This window comes from Schistocerca gregaria, chromosome 4, assembly GCF_023897955.1.
Source record: "Schistocerca gregaria isolate iqSchGreg1 chromosome 4, iqSchGreg1.2, whole genome shotgun sequence".
Taxonomy (NCBI): Eukaryota; Metazoa; Arthropoda; class Insecta; order Orthoptera; family Acrididae; genus Schistocerca; species Schistocerca gregaria.
The window spans coordinates 718,162,462-718,187,918 of NC_064923.1; the positions used below are offsets into that span (position 1 = coordinate 718,162,462).

At 42.7% G+C, this 25,457-nt stretch overlaps 1 protein-coding gene across 14 annotated transcripts in view; it reads right to left on the minus strand.

The window, feature by feature from the left end:
- The window catches only part of LOC126267043 (uncharacterized), a 1,079,001-nt gene that overhangs the window by 79,548 nt on the left and 973,996 nt on the right, over positions 1-25,457 (minus strand). For all 14 annotated transcript variants that reach the window (XM_049971866.1, XM_049971859.1, XM_049971858.1 and 11 more), the window contains 4 exons: positions 16,194-16,598; positions 8,604-8,760; positions 7,975-8,081; positions 983-1,133 (listed from right to left, as the gene is read on the minus strand). In XM_049971866.1, coding sequence (XP_049827823.1) covers positions 983-1,133; positions 7,975-8,081; positions 8,604-8,760; positions 16,194-16,598 — 820 coding nt within the window. The remainder of the gene's footprint in view (positions 1-982; positions 1,134-7,974; positions 8,082-8,603; positions 8,761-16,193; positions 16,599-25,457) is intronic.

The following is a 25,457-nucleotide window of genomic DNA, read 5'->3' on the forward strand; positions in this document are numbered from 1 at the left end:
TACTCCACATCTTTCTTTGTATTCCTCTGCTGCTGGTTCAATGTACAGTTTGAATAACATTGGGGATAACTTACAACCCTGTCTCACTTCCTTCTTATACATGCTTTCCCTATCGTTCAAAATAGCTGTTTCAGACAGTCACATCCATTTTCAAGTGACATCCAGTAGTTGAAAATAACAACATCTGTTATAGAGCAAGTGAAGCTGTATAATAAATTTGATACTATTTGAAGTGTAAATATGCTGTTTTGTAATGAGATGACTGATCACTGTTTTAGTGAAAAAGCACGTCTACAGATTTTTCTTGCTGCTTAGATGTAAACTTCATACTGTTACTATAAACTGTTAGCAAGAAATTGTTGCTTACAACTGTGGAGTGTGATCCATCAGGTCATAACTTTCTAACAGCTATGAGACTTGAGAATGTGTGAAATGTGATTCCTGGTATTTCAGAGCAACAGAAAAATATTCAATGGGAAAATAGTGACTTACAGTGTAGAACTAGCCCACAAATTATATCGGATGCCATAATGGCGGGCCCCACAGAATCGTATGGAAAAAACTGAATGCACGCGTGAGTGTAGCGCATTGTGGGAAGGCTAATGAAACTGTTTGTGAAGACTTTAACAAAATATAGTTAACAGTTTAAAAATGCTTTCTACTCTAACTACTGTTACATGTTACACTGTGATCAGCCACACATTGTCCACAGGAGACGGTGTATCAAAAGAAACTCCCAGGAGAAAAAGAGGAATCGTAAAGACTTGCAAAAGCAGGCAAGTATTTTCACATTTATTTTCTGTCTTCAAGAAGTGAATAAGTTTATTTGAATTTCCTGGTATATTGTGACTGATTTATTAATAAGTGTTCAAGAAAAGTAATTTTTATGTTTTAAATCTGCAACTGAAAGTGAAAATGGGCTTTCAATTACCTACATTTTGAAGGTCTGTGTAATTATTTTAATTCAATAAACAATACTTACGACAGAAGTGTGTTAATGCACAAAAATGTCTCCACATCTTTTGATCCATGTGCAAACTCTAAATAGCCTCTTGTTCTCATATAAATGTATTGCCCATTTTTTGTAACGAGCCTGTAAGTGGAACTGCCAAACGGCTCATTCTTGTCAAACACTGAAATTAAGAAATGCATAAAAAACATTTAACAGTCAAAGACAATAAAGCATATCTTACAATATGTAGTAACTGTTTACGGAACACAGATTTTCATGTACGATATACAGTATGATTACATAATCTCCTTAGAAATCCCTGGGGCACTTAGAAGGTGCTAGCTGGCTATTGAATACAAAGCCCTATCTGGCTGTGTGTTAGTAGTTTACAGTGACTATAGTAATTAGTACATTTTTAACCAATCACATAAAGCAGTAGCAATATCCAGTGATTGGAATGCTTTTTAGGTATTGGAATAGAATGTTGGCCATCAGCAAAAGAAAATATTCAAAATGCACACATGTGATGTGCAACAACTATCTATGCACCAAAAAATGTTGGAGCCACAAAACTTTGTAGCAAGGTCATTCACAGAAAAACATCACTAAGCTTTGATGATATTGTTTGCACCCAGCACACTTACTTCTCTCTTAAAAAAAGCTCTCCTTTCCTGTTACAAAAGCTACATCTGTAGACCGATTTTCCCTTTTTTGTTTTTGTTCTGATTTGTCACTTTCACTTACAGCACTTTTTGGCTTTTTCACAAAACTGTTACCCAATTTAGCATCACAGCAATTTCACTTTTATTGTTTTCTGACTCGTTATATTGTGTTCTTCCAGGATTTTTATTTTTAGTGACTTGAATATGGTAGATTGTCATGGGATTAATAGCACACCTAAAATTGTTGTAGCTATCTGGAAGACTGTAGAACAGCATTATAGACAATACATCACAATTTGTGTTGACATCCACTGCTTGTGACTTATCCATGAATTTAATAAGATGATGTGTCACATAATCACTAGGTTGAATTTTATGAAGCACAAGGAATCTGAGCAGTGAGCAGTGTTGCTTTGCATGCAGGTCCTTTGGATGCATAGACTGATTCGATTTTAAACCATGCCAGACATGATGTAGTGCAGTTCTTTACTTGCTTCAGTGTGGGGGGATTGATGGACAAAATAAAGTCTGCTTTTCTTTTTCTGTCTTTTTTTTTTTTGTATCTATTGTTTCACTATCTATCACTAGCTATGACTGTAAGCATCTTCTGCAGCAGAGTCCACTTCACATTCACTAGTCACTGAAGCTAGCAGTATGTCTCCAGATAGGAATCCCCACCCAAATCTCATGTTTTCTCAAAGTGTTGTGATAACAGTGCAACAGCGTTTCCAGTTGAACTCCATGTACTCTGTGTGCAGAAGACATACGAGCCATATTTGGCATGTTAATGAACTTACTTATGTAATTTTCAGCTTTTAAATTTAAGTTTTTGTCTAGCTGAAAAATGTTGCTGTTCACAATCGCATAATATGTACTGGCAGCCCATTTGGACTTCGTTTGAAAATACAGGTATGACACATAATAACTTTGTTCGTAACTGCATGGAGAGTAACACTTAACTAGTATATCAAATGACTTGACTATATGCACATGGGGAGATCACACTAGTAACTTGGTGAGTGAGTGAGTGAGTGAGTGAGTGTGTGAGAGAGAGAGGGGGGGGGGGGGGGGGGGGGTTTGACGTCTGATCATCACTGTCAAAAATTAGAAATCTTGCTAATTTTCATGATACGATTGTAAATCTGAAAACACAGAGTCATGTGAATAAAGTTTCCATTAACACTGCAAGACACAATCAGGTACCTGATGGCTTTAATTATGAAGTCATACAAGGTGATACAATAATAGTGGAAAGTCTGCTGACACTGTCACATTAACTTCGAGATCCACTTAGATGTCAACATCCGCACATAGTCAGTGATTGAAAGCACAACCATATTCTATAACCACGTTCCTGATAAGAAAGTTTGCTAACGCAGTCAACTGGCACACAAAGCCATACAGCAGAAATAATGTTATATCTTGTAATGAAACTGTTCAATACACCTCTTTTTTCATGAAGTATCGAAGTAGCTGGTACACTATAATTTAAAATTACAAATATTAAAATTCAGTATTACAATCATAATTATTGTTTTCTATAATTAGTCAAGAAAATAAATTGATATAAAAATGCTTTTGTTTATGAAATGTTAATTGTTCATGGTGTGGGTTCTTGTAGTCATGTCCTAGCTCATGAACCACGGGCAACATACGAGTTGCCAAGGAAGTGGTCCTGACAGTCGGGGTACCAGTTACTTTGAATAAGGCAGGGCATCTCGGACATATTCTGAATCGTGGTCACCTCTGTGTTCATACAGCAAAGACTACCAAATCCACCGGTTAGTCCCTCAACCGTTAGGGGTAAAAATCAATGGGACTCGGGGCAAGTAAGGCTAGCAACCTGCTTCCCCGATACTTTAAATATGATGCTGCCAACAATCAGAGCAAAATGCCTCGGACCTCTGGAGGTGACCTCTAACTGACAAACCAGGGACTCCTAAGATACGACTTGGCAAACAAATGGTAATGAGATGGAGAGCTATTAATATCAATGGGGGCTACTCTGGGAAGAAGGTAGAGCTGGCAAAGGCTGCAAGTAAGACGGGGCTGGACGTTTTAGCTGTTAGTGACATTCGGGTAAGGAGTGAGAAAGAAGAGGAAGTGGGAGAATACAAAGTCTACCTGTCAGGAGCCAAAGCAGGAATAGCCCAGTGGGGTGTAGGACTTTACATCAGGAAAGAAATGGAACCCAGTGTAGTTGCACTAAGGTATGTAAACGAACAACTGATGTGGATAGATTTGACAGTGTCTAGCAAGAAAATTAGGATTGTGTCAGTATATTCACATTATGAAGGGACAGATCAAGATAAGATGGATAGTTTTTATGAGGCACTCAGTGATGTAGTTGTTAGAGTAAAAGACAAGGACAGTGTTCTGCTCATGGGTGATTTTAATGCCAGGATTGGAAACCGAACAGAAGGGTATGAAAAGGTTATGGGTAAATTTGGAGAGGATATGGAGGCCAACAGGAACGGGAAACAACTCTTGGATTTCTGTGCCAGTATGGGCTTAGTAATCACAAAATCCTTTTTTAAACATAAGAACATTCACCGATATACTTGGGAAGGCAGGGGAATCAGATCTGTCATTGACTATATAATAACAGATCAGGAACTCAGGAAGGCTGTGAGGGACACACGTGTATTCACAGAATTATTTGATGACACTGATCATTATTTAATCTGCAGTGAAATTGGGATTCAGAGGCAGAAAGTGCAGGAGGTCAGGCCCATATGTAGGAGGATAAGAGTGGAGAAACTTCAGGATAAGGAAATCAGGCACAAGTACATAACAGCGATCTCAGAAAGGTACCAGTTAGTTGAATGTAGTCAATTACAGTAATTGGAAAAGGAATGGACAAGGTACAAGGACACAGCACTAGAAGTGGCTAAAGAATGTCTTGGAACAGTAGTGTGTAAAAGTAGGATGAAGCATACAGCTTGGTGGAATGACACAATCAAGACAGCCTGTAAAAGGAAAAAGAAGGTGTATCAAAAATGGCTACATACTAGAACTCAGGTAGACAAAGAAAGTTATGTTGAAGAAAGAAACAAAGCCAAACAGATGATTGCAGCATCCAAGATGACTTTGGAAACAAGTTGGAGACTATGGATCAAGCTGCTGGAAAACCATTCTGGAGTGTAATTAGCAGTCTTCGAAAGGGAGGTAAGAAGGAAATGACAAGTATTTTGGACAGGTCAGGAAAACTGCTGGTGAATCCTGTGGATGCCTTGGGCAGATTGAGGGAATATTTTGAAGAGTTGCTCAATGTAGGTAAAAATACGATCAGCAATGTTTCAGATTTCGAGGTAGAATGGGATAGGAATGATGATGGAAATAGGATCACATTTGAGGAAGTGGAGAAAATGGTCAATAGATTGCAGTGCAATAAAGCAGCTGGCGTGGATGAAATTAAGTCGGAACTCATCAAATACAGTGGAATGTCAGGTCTTAAATGGCTACACAGGATAAGTGAAATGGCCTGGGAGTCAGGACAGGTTCCAACAGACTGGACAAAAGCAGTAATCACACCAATCTTTAAACATGGAAACAGAAAAGATTGTAACAACTACAGAGGTATCTCTTTGATCAGTGTTGTGGGTAAAATCTTCTCAGATATTGTTGAAAGGAAAGTGCGAGTATTAGTTGAGGACCAATTGGATGAAAATCAGAGTGGGTTTAGGCCTCTTAGAGGTTGTCAGGACTAGATTTTTAGCTTACGGCAAATAATGGAGAAGTGTTATGAGTGGAACAGGGAATTGTATCTATGCTTTATAGATCTAGGAGGAAGTTATTGTCTGTCCTACGAGATTATGGAATAGGAGGCAAACGTTTGCTAGCAATTAAAGGTCTTTACATGGATAGTCAGGCAGCAGTTAGAGTTGACGGTAAATTGGGTTCATGGTTCAGAGTAGTTTCAGGGGTAAGACAAGGCTGCAACCTGTCTCCACTGTTGTTCATATTATTTATGGATCATATGTTGAAAACAATTGACTGGCTGGGTGAGATTACGATATGTGAACACAAAATAAGCAGTCTTGCTTATGCGGATGACTTAGTTGTGATGGCAGATTCGACTGAAAGTTTGCAAAGTAATATTTCAGAGCTAGATCAGAAATGTAAGGACTATGGTATGAAGATTAGCATCTCCAAAACAAAAGTAATGTCAGTGGGAAAGAAATATAAACGGATTGAGTGCCAAATAGGGTGAACATAGTGAGAACAGGTGGACGGTTTCAGGTACTTAGGATGCATATTCTCACGGGATGGCAACATAGTGAAAGAACTGGAAGCGAGGTGTAGCAAAGCTAATGCAGTGACCGCTCAGCTACGATCTACTCTCTTCTGCAAGAAGGAAGTCAGTACCAAGACTAAGTTATCTGTGCACCGTTCAATCTTTCAACCAACTTTGTTGTATGAGAGCGAAAGCTGGGTGGATTCACGTTACCTTCTCCATAAGGTTGAGGTTACAGATATGAAGGTAGCTAGGATGACTGCAGGTACTAGTAGATGGGAACAATGGCAGGAGGGTGTCCACAATGAGGAAATCAAAGAAAAACTGGGAATGAACTCTATAGATGTAGTAGTCAGGGCGAACAGGCTTAGATGGTGGGGTCATGTTACACGCATGGGAGAAACACGGTTACCCAAGAGACTCATGGGTTCAGCAGTAGAGGGTAGGAGGAGTCGGGGTAGACCAAGGAGAAGGTACCTGGATTCAGTTAAGAATGATTTTGAAGTAATAGGCTTAACATCAGAAGAGGCACCAATGTTAGCATTGAATAGGGGATCATGGAGGAATTTTATAAGGGGGGGCTATGCTCCAGACTGAATGATGAAAGGCATAATCAGTCTTAAATGACAATGATGATGATGATGGTGATGATGATGAATGTTAATTGACTGTACCTCTTTGGTTAAGAAACATTGATTGTATCTCCTTACATACGTGAACTTCGTATATCTTTGTAATTCCCAACAAGTAATTGGAGTCAGTCTGTTGTGCAGTTACAGAGCAACATGTAATACGGAGTTAGTCTGTTGTGGTTGCTCTATAGAGCCAGAATGTTTAGTCTGTGAAATGAGGCGTTGTAAAGCTATTGTGGGAGACATGTTCATTAAAAAGTTAATGTGAAGAATGTAATATGTATCACAGTATTATTTCAAAATACATATTTCCAATTAATAACCCAACTGTGTCTCACAGTACGGACAACCTACCATCTAGACAAACAGTAAAATAACAATTTCAACAAGCACAAAGTAAAGTAGACATAATAAACTTTGATTACTGTTACTGCACTAGCTCATACCAATATGTTTTTTATTGTGCAAACACATGTAATGTCAGTAGTTCACAAAGTTTGGTAATTTTTTTTATTATCGCAATTATTGTAGTCAACAGAGCAAGGGGCAGGTATATCCTTTGTATCTCCGAATTGGGCTAAATGAGATTGTTGCAAGACTAGTGTAATTCTGCTAAAAAGGACTACTCGTAAATATTTGGAAAATAATGTTGATCACACAATATTCCCAAGTAAAAACGCTTTTTCTTTGTAAATGAACACTAACACATTCAAGTGAAAGAGTATTAATGTGTATTGTGTCAATCATATTAAGGTGGATTCCCATAGCTTTTATTTTATGTGCAAGTTTCACACCAAGAAGAATCTAGCAGCAATTTTGGATTCATATACTGATACATCTGCAGATACTCTTTCCACTCTAAACCTGCAACTGGTACTTTTCAACTCCATCCGAAGTCTGCACAATACAATGGAGACAAACCATAGGTTATGAATGGTGGCCCAACATAAATAATCTCAAATGATCATTTTAAACAGATAAGCATTGATACTTATCTAGTGACTTCTAAGACAAAACTTGAAACGTTACAAATCCTCCTTTCTTTTTTGAGTGATAGTATACTGTTCTCCAAAGTAAAATTATTCCCGTACACCCCCAAATGAAAATTATTAGTGTTAGAATAGTAGTAGTAGTAGTAGCTGGAGCAGTAATGCTGGAGCTGCACATCTTATTCATTCTATACCTTGTAAAATCTAACTGGCTATTTTGTTCCAAGTGTACAACTACTTTTTCATGTCAGGTGTCAACATCTTACTGGATTAAATACATTAATACTTCATTTAAAGCAGACAAGTAAAAGCTGCGTATTAGATTCTTTATTGCTGCTTGAAGTTGATATTGTGAAACACATAGTGATGTATTTTCCCCACCCTCTTTCCACTTTCAGAATGTGAACAGAGAAAAACATTCAACATCTTTGTAACACCTTCCTCCCAATTCTCTAGAGGCATCAATGATTCATTAAAATTATATGAAATCAAACTAGCTTACTCTGCTGAAGGGCTATTAAGGCGTATGCCATGTCATCCTGATGCATAAACGTGAATGCATTATGACCGTGAACCTCATCTGCCAGATATCCGGCCACAACAGATATTCTGAAACAAAAAAATGCACCATATTGAAATATCTTTTCAACAGCAAGTCCATCTAGACTAAGTGCTCTTATGTACTAACTACATTCTGTGCCACATTACATTCATTGTCTACTGTAATTAAGGACTTTTTCTGAGATAGTTCCACAAACTGAAAATAAGTCAGACTTGTGTTTTAAAATAAAAGTTCATTTCAAGTCAAATGCATTTAGACTAATGTAATACTCTCTTACTGGACATTATACACAAAAAGGAACAGTTTTAGTTTGTTTTTTGGAAGAGAACTGTTAGACTGTTTCTAACCTACTGACATGTCAAGCAAGTGTAATGTTATTTTCAACAATGTAATCCTCAATATAACAGTAACAAAGAAAAATTTCCCAAAATACTAAAGGTGGGAATGAACAAAGGAGTCTTTGTGAGTCAGTCTCTATTAACAATCTCTGTACATGAAATGCTATGTGTATATTCCTAGCAACTACAACAAACAGAAGTAGATGAAAACTACACAAAACTGAGTAGTACCTGTGATCTGAATACACAATACTGCCATCTTTTAGATGCCTCGTTTGGTACTCATCCAGTGTTGCCTCCAGGAGAGATAACTCCATGACTTTTTTCTCCCGAAACAGTTGGACGACAGCAACCAGGACATTATCACTGTTGCTACTTGGAACTGTGTCTGAAACATTTAAATTCCCATTTAAAATATTAATGAAATACTTGTCATCAAATATTTTATGACAAGTTAAAAAGGATAAACAAGGCATAAAATTCTACAGTAAGATCATATGTGAAATGTCAACAGTACTCTGCTGTGTCATATAGTCCTCTAGATTAATTAAGGCAATAAATATGGACAAAGTTCGATCAAAACATTCTTTTCTGCTCCTCTTTTTTATTTGTTTATGGCTTAATAAACTTTTAAAGAAAAAGGAAACGAAAGTTAATTATGGGATATGGAAATCTGCTGAGAAAGTTCACACGGCAAAAACCAAGCAACTCTTTCCAGTGTTTATCAATTAAAATAATCAATGTTTGAGTCTACTAACTAAGCAGTGGCTGGAGAAAACTAATATAAAGATATGGAAATATACAATGTTTCAGAGTCAGTGGCGTCTGCTTCTGGCAGAAGGGTTGAAGGGACAGGAAGAGGGCTGAAGAGAAAAGGCTGGTGAGATTTAGGAAATGGGGAGAGTTACGGAAAAGTTGTCCTGAACCCCAGTTAATGGGACTTACTGGACAGAATAAGAAGGAAAGACTTTCCTTCTCACCCCGCACCCTGCAGAGCGAAGTCATTAACAGAAGATCTGAAACTGCCTGCCTTTGATAAATGACAACTTAGTGTTTGCACATACAAATCTCGTACCAGCTCCTCACAATGGTGTAGCACAGTCAGTTTTGAAATCAGATGAGTGTGGACTAATTCTAGGACTAAGAACAGAAGATATGAAAGTTACCTCTGCTTCAAACCTCAAGATGACTATAGCACATATGCACACTCTGCAATTAGCTGATCCACAGAAAGATTCCCAAGAAGATATGCCCGTAAAGCTTTTATTTGGTAGTTATCATTACTGGAGCGAGCAGCCTTGCTGCAGTGGTACCACTGGTTCCCATCAGATGACTTAAGTTAAGCACTGTCTGGCTTGTCTAGCATTTGGATGGGTGACCATATGGGTCTGCCAAGTGCTATTGGCAAGCAGGATGCACTCAGCCCTTCTGGGAAAACTGAGGAGCTACTTGACTGAAAAGTAGCAGCTCCGGTCAAGAAAACTGACAACAGCTGGCAGATAATTACTGGAAGACCATCATCTGCTGTTTACTGATCCACATTTTTTAAATCCATTGTTATGTTTCCTATCATATTCAGTTGGATCCTCAGTGGGAGCAGATCTATCAATGTGTGAATTTAGTTGTTGTTAACTTCGTACTCCAGGCTCCATGCCCACAGACGACCAACTGAAACCACTGTGGGAATCAGAGACACCAGCCGTAACTGCAAATCATGATACAGTTAAGACCAATAAAGATTCTGTCCTCCCTCAACAATTTCAGGCATCTTAACTTGAACATGATCCTTGAAGCACCCTTTGTCTAACTAAGAAACAAAATACTGTTCTCTATTGTATTAACTAAAAGTACACAGAAAGCAGAACTCATACACATAGAAGATGTCTTGGCACAATTCCCCAAAGGACTAGATTACAAAGAACCAGGAGAACTCGCTCCTCCTGAAGAACCAAGAACCACCATGCTTTCCCTTCTTCACCAAGCAGATAATAAGAATGTTGTTGTTGTTTTGGTCTTCAGTCCTGAGACTGGTTTGCTGCAGCTCTCCATGCTCCTCTATCCCGTGCAAGCTTCTTCATCTCCCAGTACTTACTGCAACCTACATCCTTCTGAATCTGCTAACTGTATTCATCTCTTGGTCTCCCTCTATGATTTTTACCCATCTCACTGCCCTCCAATGCTAAATTTGTGATCCCTTGATGCCTCAGAACATGTCCTACCAACCAATCCCTTCTTCTAGTCAAGTTGTGCCACAAACTTCTCTTCTCCCCAATCCTATTCAGTACTTCCTCATTAGTTATGTGATCTATCCATCTAATCTTCAGCATTCTTCTGTAGCACCACATTTCGAAAGCTTCTATTCTCTTCTTGTCCAAACTATTTATCGTCCATGGTTCATTTCCATACCTGGCTACACTCCATACAAATACTATCAGAAATGACTTCCTGACTTTAAATCTATACCCTATGTTAACAAATTTCTCTTCTTCAGAAACGCTTTCCTTGCCATTGCCAGTCTAAATTTTATATCCTCTCTACTTCGACCATCATCAGTTATTTTGCTCCCCAAATAGCAAAACTCCTTTACTACATTAAGTGTCTCACTTCCTAATCTAATTCCCTCAGCATCACCCGACTTAATTCGACTACATTCCATTATCCTCGTTTTGCTTTTGTTGATGTTCATATTATAACCTCCTTTCAAGACACTGTCCATTCCGTTCAATTGCTCTTCCAAGTCCTTTGCTGTCTCTGACAGAATTACAATGTCATCGGCGAACCACAAAGTTTTAATTTCTTCTCCATGGATTTTAATTCCTACTCCAAAATTTTATTTTGTTTCCTTTATTGCTTGCTCAATATACAGATGGAGTAACATCAGGAAGAGGCTACAACCCTGTCTTACTCCTTTCCCAACCACTGCTTCCCTTTCATGTCCCTCGACTCTTATAACTGCCATCTGGTTTCTGTACAAATTGTAAATAGTCTTTCGCTCCCTGTATTTTACCCCTGCCACTTTTAGAATTTCAAAGAAAGTATACCAGTCAACATTGTCAAAAGCTTTCTCTAAGTCTACAAATGCTATAAACGTAGGCTTGCCTTTCCTTAATCTTTATTCTAAGATAAGTCGTAGGGTCAGTATTGCCTCACGTATTCCAGTATTTCTATGGAATCAAAACTTAATCTTCCCCAAGGTCGGCTTCTACTAGTTTTTCCGTTCGTCTGTAAAGAATTCATGTTAGTATTTTGCAGCTATGGCTTATTGAACTGATTGTTCGGTAATTTTCACTTCTGTCAACACCTGCTTTCTTTGGGATTGGAATTATTATATTCTTCTTGAAGTCTGAGGGCATTTCGCCTGTTTCATACATCTTGCTCACCAGATGGTAGAGTTTTCTCAGGACTAGCTCTCCCAAGGCCGTCAGTAGTTCCAATGGAATGTTGTCTACTCCGGGGGCCTTGTTTCGACTCAGGTCTTTCAGTGATCTGTCAAACTCTTCACGCAGTATCATATCTCCCATTTCATCTTCATCTACATCCTCTTCCATTTCCATAATATTGTCCTCAAGTACATCGCCCTTGTATAGACCCTCTATATACTCCTTCCACCTTTCTGCTTTCCCTTCTTTGGTTAGAACTGGGTTTCCATCTGAGCTGTTGACGTTCATACAAGTGGTTCTCTTATCTCCAAAGGTCTCTCTAATTTTCCTGTAGACAGTATCTATCTTACCCCTAGTGAGATAAGCCTCCACATCCTTACATTTGTCCTCTAGCCATCCCTGCTTAGCCATTTTGCACTTCCTGTCGATCTCATTTTTGAGACGTTTGTATTCCTGTTTGCCTGCTTCATTTACTGCATTTTTATATTTTCTCCTTTCATCAATTAAATTCAATATTTCTTCTGTTACCCAAGGATTTCTACTAGCCCTCGTCTTTTTACCTACTTGATCCTCTGCTGCCTTCACTACTTCATCCCTCAAACCTACCCATTCTTCTTCTACTGTATTTCTTTCCCCCATTCCTGACAATTATTCCCTTATGCTCTCCCTGAAACTCTGTACAACCTCTGGTTCTTTCAGTTCATCCAGGTCCCATCTCCTTAAATTCCCACCTTTTTGCAGTTACTTCAGTTTTAATCTACAGGTCATAACCAATAGAGTGTGGTCAGAGTCCACATCTGCCCCTGGAAATGTCTTACAATTTAAAACCTGGTTCCTAAATCTCTGTCTTACCATTATATAATCTATCTGATACCTTTTAGTATCTCCAGGGTTCTTCCATGTATACAACCTTCTTTCATGATTCTTAAACCAAGTGTTAGCTATGACTAAGTTGTGCTCTCTGCAAAATTCTACCAGGCAGCTTCCTCTTTCATTTCTTAGCCCCAATCCATATTCACCTACTACGTTTCCTTCTCTCCCTTTTCCTACTGCCGAATTCCAGTCACCCATGACTATTAAATTTTCGTCTCCCTTCACTATCTGAATAATTTCTTTTATTTCATCATACATTTCTTCAATTTCTTCGTCATCTGCAGAGATAGTTGGCATATAAACTTGTACTACTGCAGTAGGTGTGGGCTTCGTATCTATCTTGGCCACAATAATGTGTTCACTATGCTGTTTGTAGTAGCTTACCCGCATTCCTATTTTCCTATTCATTATTAAACCTACTCCTGCATTTCCCCTATTTGATTTTGTGTTTATAACCCTGTAGTCACCTGACCAGAAGTCTTGTTCCTCCTGCCACCGAACTTCACTAATTCCCACTATATCTAACTTTAACCTATCCATTTCCCTTTTTAAATTTTCTAACTTACCTGCCCGATTAAGTGATCTGACATTCCACGCTTTGATCCGTAGAACGCCAGTTTTCTTTCTCCTGATAACGACATCCTCTTGAGTAGCCCCTGCCCAGCGATCCGAATGGGGGACTATTTTACCTCCAGAATATTTTACCCGAGAGGACACCATCATCATATGACCATACAGTAAAGCTGCATGCCCTCAGGAAAAATTACGGCCGTAGTTTCCCCTTGCTTTCAGCTGTTCGCAGTACCAGCACAGCAAGGCCGTTTTGGTTATTGTTTCAAGGCCAGATCAGTCAATCATCCAGACTGTTGCCCCTGCAACTACTGAAAGGCTGCTGTCCCTCTTCAGGAACTACACGTTTGTCTGGCCTCTCAACAGATACCTCTCCGTTGTGGTTGTACCTACGGTACGGCTATCTGTATCGCTGAGGCACGCAAACCTCCCCACCAACGGCAAGGTCCATGGTTCATGGAGGGAGATAACAAGAATAAACTTGTTAACATAAAGTGAAGGATCATTTTTGATGCATATTCTCACTAGATCAACACACTCTCTGTCTCTCAATACTTCAGAGGCAGGACAAAATCTTCAGCCAGAAATACCTGTTGTCTATTACGATTTCTGATTACATCCCTTGGGTATTATCAGTAACATCAAGCAAGCACTTCTGGAACTTGTGCACCACAAAGACATTAAGGATTTGACAAGACTTCTGTGGCATAACATAGTTATGAAAAAATACCATGCCACAAATGAAGTAATGACATTGTTCCCTAGACCTCCATTCAGCCTGACATGCAGTCCATTTTTGCTTTTGGCAATGCTGAAAGAACACACTTTTAGACATAAGGCTGTATTTCACATCACCACACAGACACTAGGAAACCATTTTCTTCATGGATGACTTCATTTTTGGCACAGGTAATGACAATGTAGCTATCACTGTGTATTATGAACTAACTGCCCTCATGAAATTATTGAACTTCCAATTAGCGAAATGAGGTACTACTTCATACCAGTTACACAAGATATGGAGAACCGAAGGACAAGAATTTACTACAGATACTCAAGTTTTATGTGTATAATGGAATTCGGCAATGGAGAGATTCTACATTAACACACATGATGTCACAGGAAAATTACCTGATGAATCCACAGCCGGAAGGAAACTAGCACAGACTGTAGTTAAATTTTATGACCCACTAGGACTATTCTCTACTGTGTCAATCATGACAAAATTAGCGTTCCAAGGAATGTGGTGTATGGGATTTGACTGGAATGAATTGCTACCCAACAATATGGTGACACGGCGGAATACTTGAGTGTCCACTTTACATTCTCTGCCTCACATTTGTATCCCACAATGGATGTCAAATACTACAATCCAGATGTTCAGATTTAAATATTCTGTGATGTTTTGGAACAAGCATACTAGGCAGCTCTGTACCTCCGCAGTATATTACATGGCTGCACAATGACTCACTTGACCTGAAGAAATAACAGACTTGCACTCGTCAAAAAGATAACACTCCCACATCTCGAACTTCAAGATGCACTTGTAAGAGCACAGTTACTATGATATTTGTGTGCAGTTACAGGGTACGAAATTACTCACTCAGTGTTGTGGACAGATATTACAGTTACTTTAGGCTGGATACGGAGCAATGCTAATCGATAGGATACTTTCATCTGTAACAAAATGACAGAAATTTATACAAGTACGTCACCAAGTTAGTGGGAACATGTCCTGGACATGATAAGCCACAGATCACTTAACATAGGGACTGCAGTGCATTCAAATGCAATTTGCACACATTCGGTGGAAAGGCCCTCTGAGGCTCGCACACGTAGAAAAATGTCGGTCACCTGATACTCCGGACACGTGGCGTGACCTCTCAGAAGTGAGAAGGAACGTAAGACATGTGATGGCACTTACTATACCACCCAGCCTCATAGACATTTCCAAATTCAGTTCCTGCCTTAGTCTTATTCGTTCACGTGGCCAAATCCTGCAATCGGTTCACAAGATTCGTCACAAAGATAAACTCGTAAAGTGTCGACAGCATTCGAACCTGCAAACACACACACTTCCTGGATCAAAACAGTCCGACGCCAACACTTCACGTAGGAAATTCAAACAAGTCGGATATGTTCACCCGTCCGTCGAAGACGGACTCTCGCTCCGGGAGGAACATTACAATTTTCAGACCTCACTGGTGAGTGATGACATCCGATATTCGTCAGCAAGTCACATCGCTTCGGGAGACTTCTCACCGTCAATCTCAGAGACCCACCATTTCCTTGCCGACAACGAAATTGCACAGAAGTTCACAGCACGACAGACGTCTCGGTGGGGAGAACGGTGAGAAAAGGTCGACAGGTAGCGGGTCCCGTTCAGATGGTCCCCCTCTTGGAAATTGAGCACGGTGGGGAGGATGTCGGGAACCGATGTACTCGAGATATTTATATTTGTGATATGGCAGTACTTTTTCCTAAGCCACCAAATTCCGTAAACTGTTTTTGTTATATATGCTGTTACTTGTAAATAAAGAGTTGTGTCAAACTGTACCTCACTACTGCAAATCGTGACAGAGCTATCCAGGTGTCACTGCCGAGCAGCCCTCGACGCTTTACGTGTATCTCTCCACTAAACTTCACGAAACTTGTACGCACGATGTAGGCGTATGTCGCGGGGCTTGCACACCGCGACGAAAGGACGTCGCAGAGAAACGGCTCGGCCACAGCCTCGGGAATCGTTTCTGGAAGGATTCTTTCACTCTGCAGCAGTGTGTGTGCTATTACGAAATAGCCCGGTAGAGCAAGATCCGGGATTCGAACCCGGGACCTCCGACTTTCAGGGGCAGTGCGCTAGCCACTCACTACTCGTGAACCGCCCTCACAGCTTTACTTCCGCCTTGAATATCGCACGAGGTTCCGGGTTCGCGTCTCGACCGAGCACGGAGTTTTAATCTTTCTTTCCGAGTAATTTAGCGTTTCAGTCGACACTTACCGCGGTGTCGGCGCGGGCGGTGCGTGGCGGGCGGCGGCTCGTGTGACCGCGGGACCTGCAGGTAGCCGAGGAAGTGAACCAGCTCGTACGTCGTCTGCTCGGCGCCCTGGCCGGCCGCGCCACCCCCGCCGCCTCCGCCTCCGCCGGCGCCCGCAGTGGCGGAGCCAGAGCCGGCAGCGCGGCCGCCGGCGCGCTGCGCCAGGTGGATGTAGAAGGAGCGCCGGTGGTGCTCGGCGGCGCCCGCGGAGCCGAAGAGGCCGCCCAGGCCGGCGCGGCCGCCGTCGCACGACGAGCCCACCGACGCCGTGGACGCCGACGTGCCGGGTCGCGACGCCGACGGCGAGCTGCTGGGCGTCGAGCCGCCGGCCGCGCCGTCCTCACAGCTGCTCTCGTCGGACGTCAGCGCTGCGCACACACAGAGTCGCATTACCAGAGAGGCACTGGCCGACCGGGCGAGCGAGGCGTACAGGTGGCCGAGAGCCGCAGCGGGCGTGCTCGGCTGAATGTTGGAGCGGAGCGGACAGCGTCCGACGCTGCTTCCCCCGCAGCGTGCAACACAAAACCTATTTGACGATACAGGAGTGACCTGACTGCGAGCACTTCCGAAGACGCGCGCAGTTGGCAGCATCGGCGTCGAGCAGAGCGTGCGCGTGCAACGCAAACCAGTTTTTCTCGAGCGTGCAGCGAGCGGAGAGCCGTGTCCTCTGAAGAAATTACCACAGCGGAACGACAAGGGCCAGAAAAATGGCAATCTAGCCATTCTCGGTGCCAAAGTAGGCCGACTGGAAGAAAGACCTATAGAGTCAAACAGCAATGAAGCTTAATACTGACGGTAATTAATTATTTTTATAGCGTAATTCTGTTCTGACAAAATTCGCTAACATGCCTCGCATATTTCTTGCCACTAGTGACTTCAGATGCAATTGTTTAAATTGTGTAACATTATTTTCGTTTAAAATAAAATTAGAAAAAAGAGACGCTTAAGTCACTATTAGTTACTGATTGTAAACTCTCACAAAATGTATGAAACTCTTCAAACGGTTCTCTCTGACACTGGACTCGCTTTCTGGAGAACAACAGTTCAAGATCCTCGCCCAGCCATCCTCATTTAGGTTTTCCACGATTTCCCTAAATCGCTTCAGGCAAATGCAGGGATAGTTCCTTCAACCAATCAACCAATTCTCTCCGTTTCACTAGAATAATTGGACCTCTCCTTACAACGAAGACATGGACTTTCATAAATGTATGTCCTTCCAGTATCAAATCGGATAGCAATGCGTCCGACTCTTTGTTTTTTGGTCTCTGCAGAATGCTATAACTGACACCGCTGGACAGGGAACTGCTACTCCGGACACTACAGCGTCGGCTCGCGTTATGACGTCGTCGAGCGTTCTGCGAGCTCCCCGCCACGCTGCACTGAGGCCGTAGCCTCAGTAGCGGCTGAAGTGATCGAGACGAAAAGATGAATAAATATGAAACTTTCTGGTCGATTAAAACTGTGTCACGGATCGAGACTTGGAACTCGGGACCTTTGTCTTACGCAGGCAAGTGCTCTACTGATTTGCCCGCGAAAGGCAAAGGTCCCGAATTCCGAGTCTGGGTCCGGCCAGCAAGTTTCATTTAGAGCACAGTCCGCCTTAGAAGGAAAATTTCATTACGAATAAATTTACAGGTGCCTGCCTTGCACAAATTTTTTTTCTTTCTTCTATTACCCAAACATATTTCGCTGAACTTTCATAACATCAGTGTGCTTTTACTTTCTTTCTATAAAACAACAGGAAAAATGCTCTTCACTACTTGTACACCTATAAATTCGAGTTTACAAGAAAGTTTTTACAAATGTGAAAAACAATGCTTTTTTTTATACCATGCTACCACATGCTGTGGTTTTCCTAAAAAAACATCAAGTCGTTTTCCTTCCACAGTCTGTCATCTGCAACCATATAGAACTTGCAGCAGAAAAACGTAACCACAACAATGTCAGTCGTAAAGTTTCGAGGTAAACATTTTTCTACATTAAATTCTATATGGCTGCAGACGATGGAAAGTGAAAGGAAGATAACAGAAATACAAAACAGAATACAGCATGTACCACAGCACGTGATGGCAACATATACACTCCTGGAAATGGAAAAAAGAACACATTGACACCGGTGTGTCAGACACACCATACTTGCTCCGGACACTGCGAGAGGGCTGTACAAGCAATGATCACACGCACGGCACAGCGGACACACCAGGAACCGCGGTGTTGGCCGTCGAATGGCGCTAGCTGCGCAGCATTTGTGCACCGCCGCCGTCAGTGTCAGCCAGTTTGCCTGCCGTGGCATACGGAACTCCATCGCAGTCTTTAACACTGGTAGCATGCCGCGACAGCGTGGACGTGAATCGTATGTGCAGTTGACGGACTTTGAGCGAGGGCGTATAGTGGGCATGCGGGAGGCCGGGTGGACGTACCGCCGAATTGCTCAACACGTGGGGCGTGAGGTCTCCACAGTACATCGATGTTGTCGCCAGTGGTCGGCGGAAGGTGCACGTGCCCGTCGGCCTGGGACCGGACCGCAGCGACGCACGGATGCACGCCAAGACCGTAGGATCCTACGCAGTGCCGTAGGGGACCGCACCGCCACTTCCCAGCAAATTAGGGACACTGTTGCTCCTGGGGTATCGGCGAGGACCATTCGCAACCGTCTCCATGAAGCTGGGCTACGGTCTCGCACACCGTTAGGCCGTCTTCCGCTCACGCCCCAACATCGTGCAGCCCGCGACAGGCGTGAATGGAGGGACGAATGGAGACGTGTCGTCTTCAGCGATGAGAGTTGCTTCTGCCTTGGTGCCAATGATGGTCGTATGCGTGTTTGGCGCCGTGCAGGTGAGCGCCACAATCAGGACTGCATACGACCGAGGCACACAGGGCCAACACCCGGCATCATGGTGTGGGGAGCGATCTCCTACACTGGCCGTACACCTCTGGTGATCGTCGAGGGGACACTGAATAGTGCACGGTACATCCAAACCGTCATCGAACCCATCGTTTTACCATTCCTAGACCGGCAAGGGAACTTGCTGTTCCAACAGGACAATGCACGTCCGCATGTATCCCGTGCCACCCAACGTGCTCTAGAAGGTGTAAGTCAACTACCCTGGCCAGCGAGATCTCCGGATCTGTCCTCCATTTAGCATGTTTGGGACTGGATGAAGCGTCGTCTCACGCGGTCTGCACGTCCAGCACAAACGCTGGTCCAACTGAGGCGCCAGGTGGAAATGGCATGGCAAGCCGTTCCACAGGACTACATCCAGCATCTCTACGATCGTCTCCATGGGAGAATAGCAGCCTGCATTGCTGCGAAAGGTGGATATACACTGTACTAGTGCCGACATTGTGCATGCTCTGTTGCCTGTGTCTATGTGCCTGTGGTTCTGTCAGTGTGATCATGTGATGCATCTGACCCCAGGAATGTGTCAATAAAGTTTCCCCTTCCTGGGACAATGAATTCACGGTGTTCTTATTTCAATTTCCAGGAGTGTATATACACATTGCGTTTTAAATTTTTAAAAATTTTCTTTCCATCCTGGGTTTTTCGTTGTTTAAAGACTTACTCAAGAATTTGAATTTGTATGTATACAAGTAGTGAAGAGTATTTTTCCTGCTGTTTGACGAAACATAATAAAAGCTCACTGGTCATGCTTAAACTTCAGCGAAAGCTGTCGGGGTAACAGATGCAAAGAAAAAAAATTGTTTTTGTTCAAGGCGAACCCTTTCCAAAAACAAACATTCTTTTAGCAGACACCAACAGAAGAGCTTCACCTTAAGAAAGAAGAACATTATATTTTCAATGGCACTACGTTACAGACCCTACAAAAATGATATAGAAAACCTAATACTTGGAAAACATCACGACGATGAGATGAGCTCAAGGAAACTTCAAGCATGACTATAGGACGATAATTAAGAGAGTTACTATTGTTAAGTTCATAACGACAGATTACGGAACCAACAGCAATTCAATCACTTGAGAGGTCAAGTCATACGAAGCTGGTGACGTCAGTAAACACTACAAGCAACTTTTCAAAATTAAGGTGCATAACTAACTACAGACGCGTTTATTAAACTACAACGGAATGTTCACTCTTCAGTAAAGGTGTGCGCTGGCGTGAAACTTGCTCGCAAATTAAAAGAGTGTGCCGGACCGACACTTAGCCTTTCGCGGCCAAGTGCTCTGCCAAGTGACATGACTCACGACGCGTTCTCACACCTCACCTCAGAGTAGTTTGAAAGGTAGGGGACGAGGTACTGACGGAAGTAAAGCTGTGAGGACGAGTTGTGAGTCGTACTTGGGTCGCTTAAGTTGGTAGCGTACTTCCCCGCGAAAGGCAAAGGTTCTTTCTTCAAGTCTCGGTCGGGCGCACGGTTTTTAACTGCCAGGAAGTTTAGACTTGATTAAATATATTACTAGGCTAGGGCGCGTGCATGTTACTTTGTTCGTACGTGTGTGTGTGTGAACGCTTGTCCATCTGGGTCTCCGACTTCAGTCACTTTTTATTTCTGGCCGACCACTGAATACACTATAATTGCGGACGAAATCGGTGATGATGATTAGGCGCGGTCCCCATGTTAGTGAAAACGAGAGTAAAAGCTCACTCATCGCTTGGTCAGTTTTAATGGATGCACAGTCTAAGGAGTTTGACGTCCAAAAACTTTATTCGAGTTTTATGACAGAGTGTCTTATTAATGGTTAGCAGAGAGGTTTCTTGCGTGGAAAGAACTAATAAGAGTCAATTGCGAAGGGCAGTTTTGATATCTTGCGTAATGTTGATTACGTTGCTAAGATAATGGTATAAAAATGAGAGTGCGCATCATTTGTCGGTTTTGAAATTAGTCAAACAAAATTTTGTTACACATGTTTGCTTCACACGTTACACGCTCCAGTCACATTCATGTGACCATCGCCTGTGTTCGACGTCAACGTGTAATAACCACTCACAGACAGCAGGCACTAGCAGCAGAGTGTACATAATCGTGTACGGGCCTGATCGTTGGCCTTCGAGCCAAGGGTGGAAGCATTTCCGAACAGCTAAGTTTGTAAACTGTTCACGTGCCGCAATAATTGAAGTATGCCGAGCATGGCACAATAGCGCTATCCAAAATCCGCACCGAGGCAACTGTGTGCATTACGTGCCGTAGAGAACAGGGATGAAAGACGGTAGTGGAGCTGTGTGCGGGCGAATAGGCGTGCAACTGTTAGGCAGCTGCCCGCCCAGATGAACTAAGTGTTTACTAACGGCGTCTTCTCAACGACTATTCAGCGATCGCTGCTGCGTGTGGACATCCGCAGCAGGGGCCTAATTCAAATGCACCCAAGCTGACTGCTGCTCATCGGCGGCGAAGGCTGGAACTTACACGATAGTATGGCCACTGGCCGTCCGCTGAGTGGCGTGAGGCGGCCTTTTCAAAAAAAATCACGTTTTATTCTCCATCGGAAACACCCTGCAACAATCGTCGGAAGGGCTCAGGCTGGAGGAGGGGGTGCTATGGTCTGGGGAATGTTTTCGTGCCACTCAATGAGTGATCTTGTCATTTTGGAAGGCGCAGTGGGTGACACCTGTATCCTTGGGGACCATGTTCACCCTTGCAAGCAGTTTGTGTTTCCTCAGCACGATGGACAACGCAACGTGTCACAAGCTCACATTGTACGTGCTTGCTTCGAAGAGCACCAGAACGAGTTTACCGTGCTCCCCTGGCCACCATAGCTCTCGATTTAAGCGCAAGCCAGAATCTGTGGGATCCCCTCGATCGGGATGTTCGCACCATGGATTCTCAACGGAGAAACCCACCGCAGCTACACACATCTACATCTACATCGATACTCTGCAACTCACATTTAAGTGCCTGGCACTTTTCTATGTCTTCGTTCCAATTTAAGTTGTTCATAATTGTAATTCTTAGGTATTCAGTTGAATTTACGGCCTTCACATTTGACTGATTTGTATCGTGTAACCTTAGTTTAACGGATTCCTTTCAGCACTAATGTGGATGACCTCACACTTTTCGTTATTTGGGGTCAATTGCCAATTTTCGCAATATATATATATATATATATATATATATATATATATATATATATATATAATTGTTTTGCAATTTGTTTTCATCTTCTGATGACTTTACTAGTCGATAAACGACAGCGTCATCTGCAAACAACCTAAGACGGCTGCTCAGATTCTCTACCAAGTCGTTTATATAAGTAAGAAACAGCAAAGGACCTATAACACTGCCTTGCGAAAAGCCAGAAATCACTTCTGGTTTACCCGACGACATCGTCAGTTACTACGAACTGTGACCTCTCTGACAGGAAATCACGGATCCTTCACATAACTGAGACGATATTCCACAGGCACGCAATTTCACGCACAACACTGTAGGCGGAATGGGTCCATATCAGTGTGACTGGACAGTGTATAGGGAAGTAAAATCATATTGCCGAGTAGGTACCCACAGTTTGTAAGTGCTGTGGGCACCGAGCGACCGTGTATCGGTCCAGAACAGGAACTATGTGACAATTCCCCATATTGAGACATGTGTTAGTGTGTTTGCAAGTTAGATACATTCGATGTTTTATAAAGACGCTACCAACACCCAAAATAATTTTATTGCAAGATAGAGTTTATCTGTGAGAAGATGGCTCATGCTAGCAAGTTATGTAACAGGAATTTATTAATCATCAATGCAGTTTAATAATGTACAGCTCTTTAAATAAAACTTCATTAAAGAGTAAATTTATTGACAGAATGTTGTTAGTTCGCCTAGTTTTTAAACAATTTCCTATGTGAGGTTCGCGAATAGATGTCAGATGTAAGTCTTACAAAGCGTTTCAGCAATGAAAACTTTGCGCTTATGTGCAGAATTGCCACAGAAAATTCTTCAACGAGATATTACCGAATGCTATCAAGCAAGTCCATTTTCTGGTGCCCGCATCAGCAATTACATGAAGCGTAAATATTACTGAAGCTAAGCGTTTGAGCACATCTACACGAGGAGTAGCCATTAAGTTTTTTCCCGCCCCACAACACCGTACCGCGCAGCTAAAGAAGCAAAAACTAGATGTTTCGTGCGGTATTTCGTTTCAGCAGCTGAATGTGAGAAACATTGCAATAATTCACACTGAGGTGACCGAAGCGTAGCAAAGCACGCCACCTTTATTGGTCAGATGATCCAGAAACTTCCACTTTGGTCAGGTAAACCTGGATGACGAAGGACAAAGTGGAGACTTTGTGCTCGAAGATCGGCGTATCACAATGGAGAAAGTGAAAATAAGTCACGTATCAGTTTACGACATCGCGAAGATGACAGAGGTTGCCACCCGCTGGATTCCGCGACTGTTCACTCCCGTTGAAGCAGCCCGCTGAACTGATGCAGTAGCGGCAATCGTGTCAGGCCAACACAAATGATTTCTCTAGCCAGCTAATCACCACGGACAGTGTCAAATGTACCATTAGGACTCTAGGGCAAAATAATTAAGCAAGTAGTGGAAACGTGTGAAATTACCACTGCCGAAAAATGCGAGAGCCAAAGCACCATCTAGGCAAGGTGACGCTGAGCGTTTTTTGCGACAGCCATGGCGTAGCGCTAACGGATTACGCTCGTAAGGTGTAAACCGTCTCAGGAGCACATTGCCGAAATCTTCTGACGAAGTTACGGGAGGTTGTCAAGAGGACATGTCGCGAGAAGTTTTTCTGCTACACGACAACGCCCCAGCTCACTCAGTGCAGGACACAGTTACATATGCTACTTCTTTATTATATTTTTCCCCGGTCCATTTCGTTATCTCATGACACAGTACCCAGTGATCACGACACGGTACCCAATGACTTCCCATCTTCCTTCTTCTCCCTCCTCTTCTTCTTCTTCTTCTTCTTCTTCTTCTTCGATTCTAAGGGATAACATGTTCCACCACTAACCCAGTCAGGCCCTTGAAAGACGTTCGTGGGAACCCAAATCGATGTTTAGGTAGTTTTTAAGTATGTAACACCCCACTGTGCGCGCTTTGGCTTAAGATATTTGCAGATGGGGAGTGGAAAGCTGCCGGCTCAAGTTATCGACAAGACGCGACGTGGAGTGTCCGTCTCCACTGCTGTGGAGACCCACTTATACTCTGGCGTTGCGGCTGGGCGGTTCCTTGCCTTGAAAGTCACTGAGAAAGAGACGCGCGCAAAAATGTCAACCCGGAATAAGTTAAGAAGACTTGATAACTGCCATTCTATCTCTAATGTCAAAGCAGTATACATACATGTTATGATCTACTGTTGGCTACGAAATATCAGCGATCTGTATTACCAGGAACAGTGAAAGAAATTGTACAGAAAATACAATGCGACTGCGATACATAACAGTTGTTGCAAAATGGTTTAGATCATTTAGCAGCTTGAACAGATCGGAGCTCTCCTTCAGCGTCCGCCCAACTGCAGAAGCTGAAGAAGTCTCACGACACGCTCTAATGGCACTGCACATCAGGTCCACTGGGGCAGCTAACTTCAAGACGGGCGACCGCAGATGTTTCTTATGGTAAAGTTGGCACACACGTGCAGTCGGGTGACAGATCGTACACGGGGTGCAACCCAAAGCTGATTTCTTCGAGCTGACAATGGAAGTTTTATCACCACCCCTCTCAATTTTCTCAGACAAAGCCCGTTTCACGACAGACAGAACGCACAACAATCGCAGCACTCGTGTGCGGACCGTTGAGAAATCGCACTCTGCAGCTGTCAAAAACCATAAGCACAGATTTGGATCGCACGCATACGCAATGATTGGTCAGTAGTCCCACAACCCCTTATACCCTGCGCGAGCGTACACTGGAAGACACAATCCACACGTTGTAGGAAGATGTTCAATTTGATTCTTTCACGTGTACTCGGTTCCAACCTGATGGAGCTTCAGAACACTATCCTGCCCCTATACGCCTTTCCCGAAATTCCTGTTTCATGAACACCGCAACAACACGATCGCATCCCAGACACCAGTCGTGACTGTAGAGAGCCCCAAGCCTCCCCCCTCCCCGCAAGAATTCTCGCTGCCCTTTGGCACCGTTGCAACAACACCGGCGTTGTCCGAACGAGTACAATAAAAAAGTTTCTGCAACAACGCTAGTCACCTTACGGTATATGACGGACGTTACTTCTGGTACCATATGTTCCTTTCAAGAATGAAACGAAGTAATAATGACTCGATACCCCTCCCTATGAACTCTAATTTCTCTGGTTTTC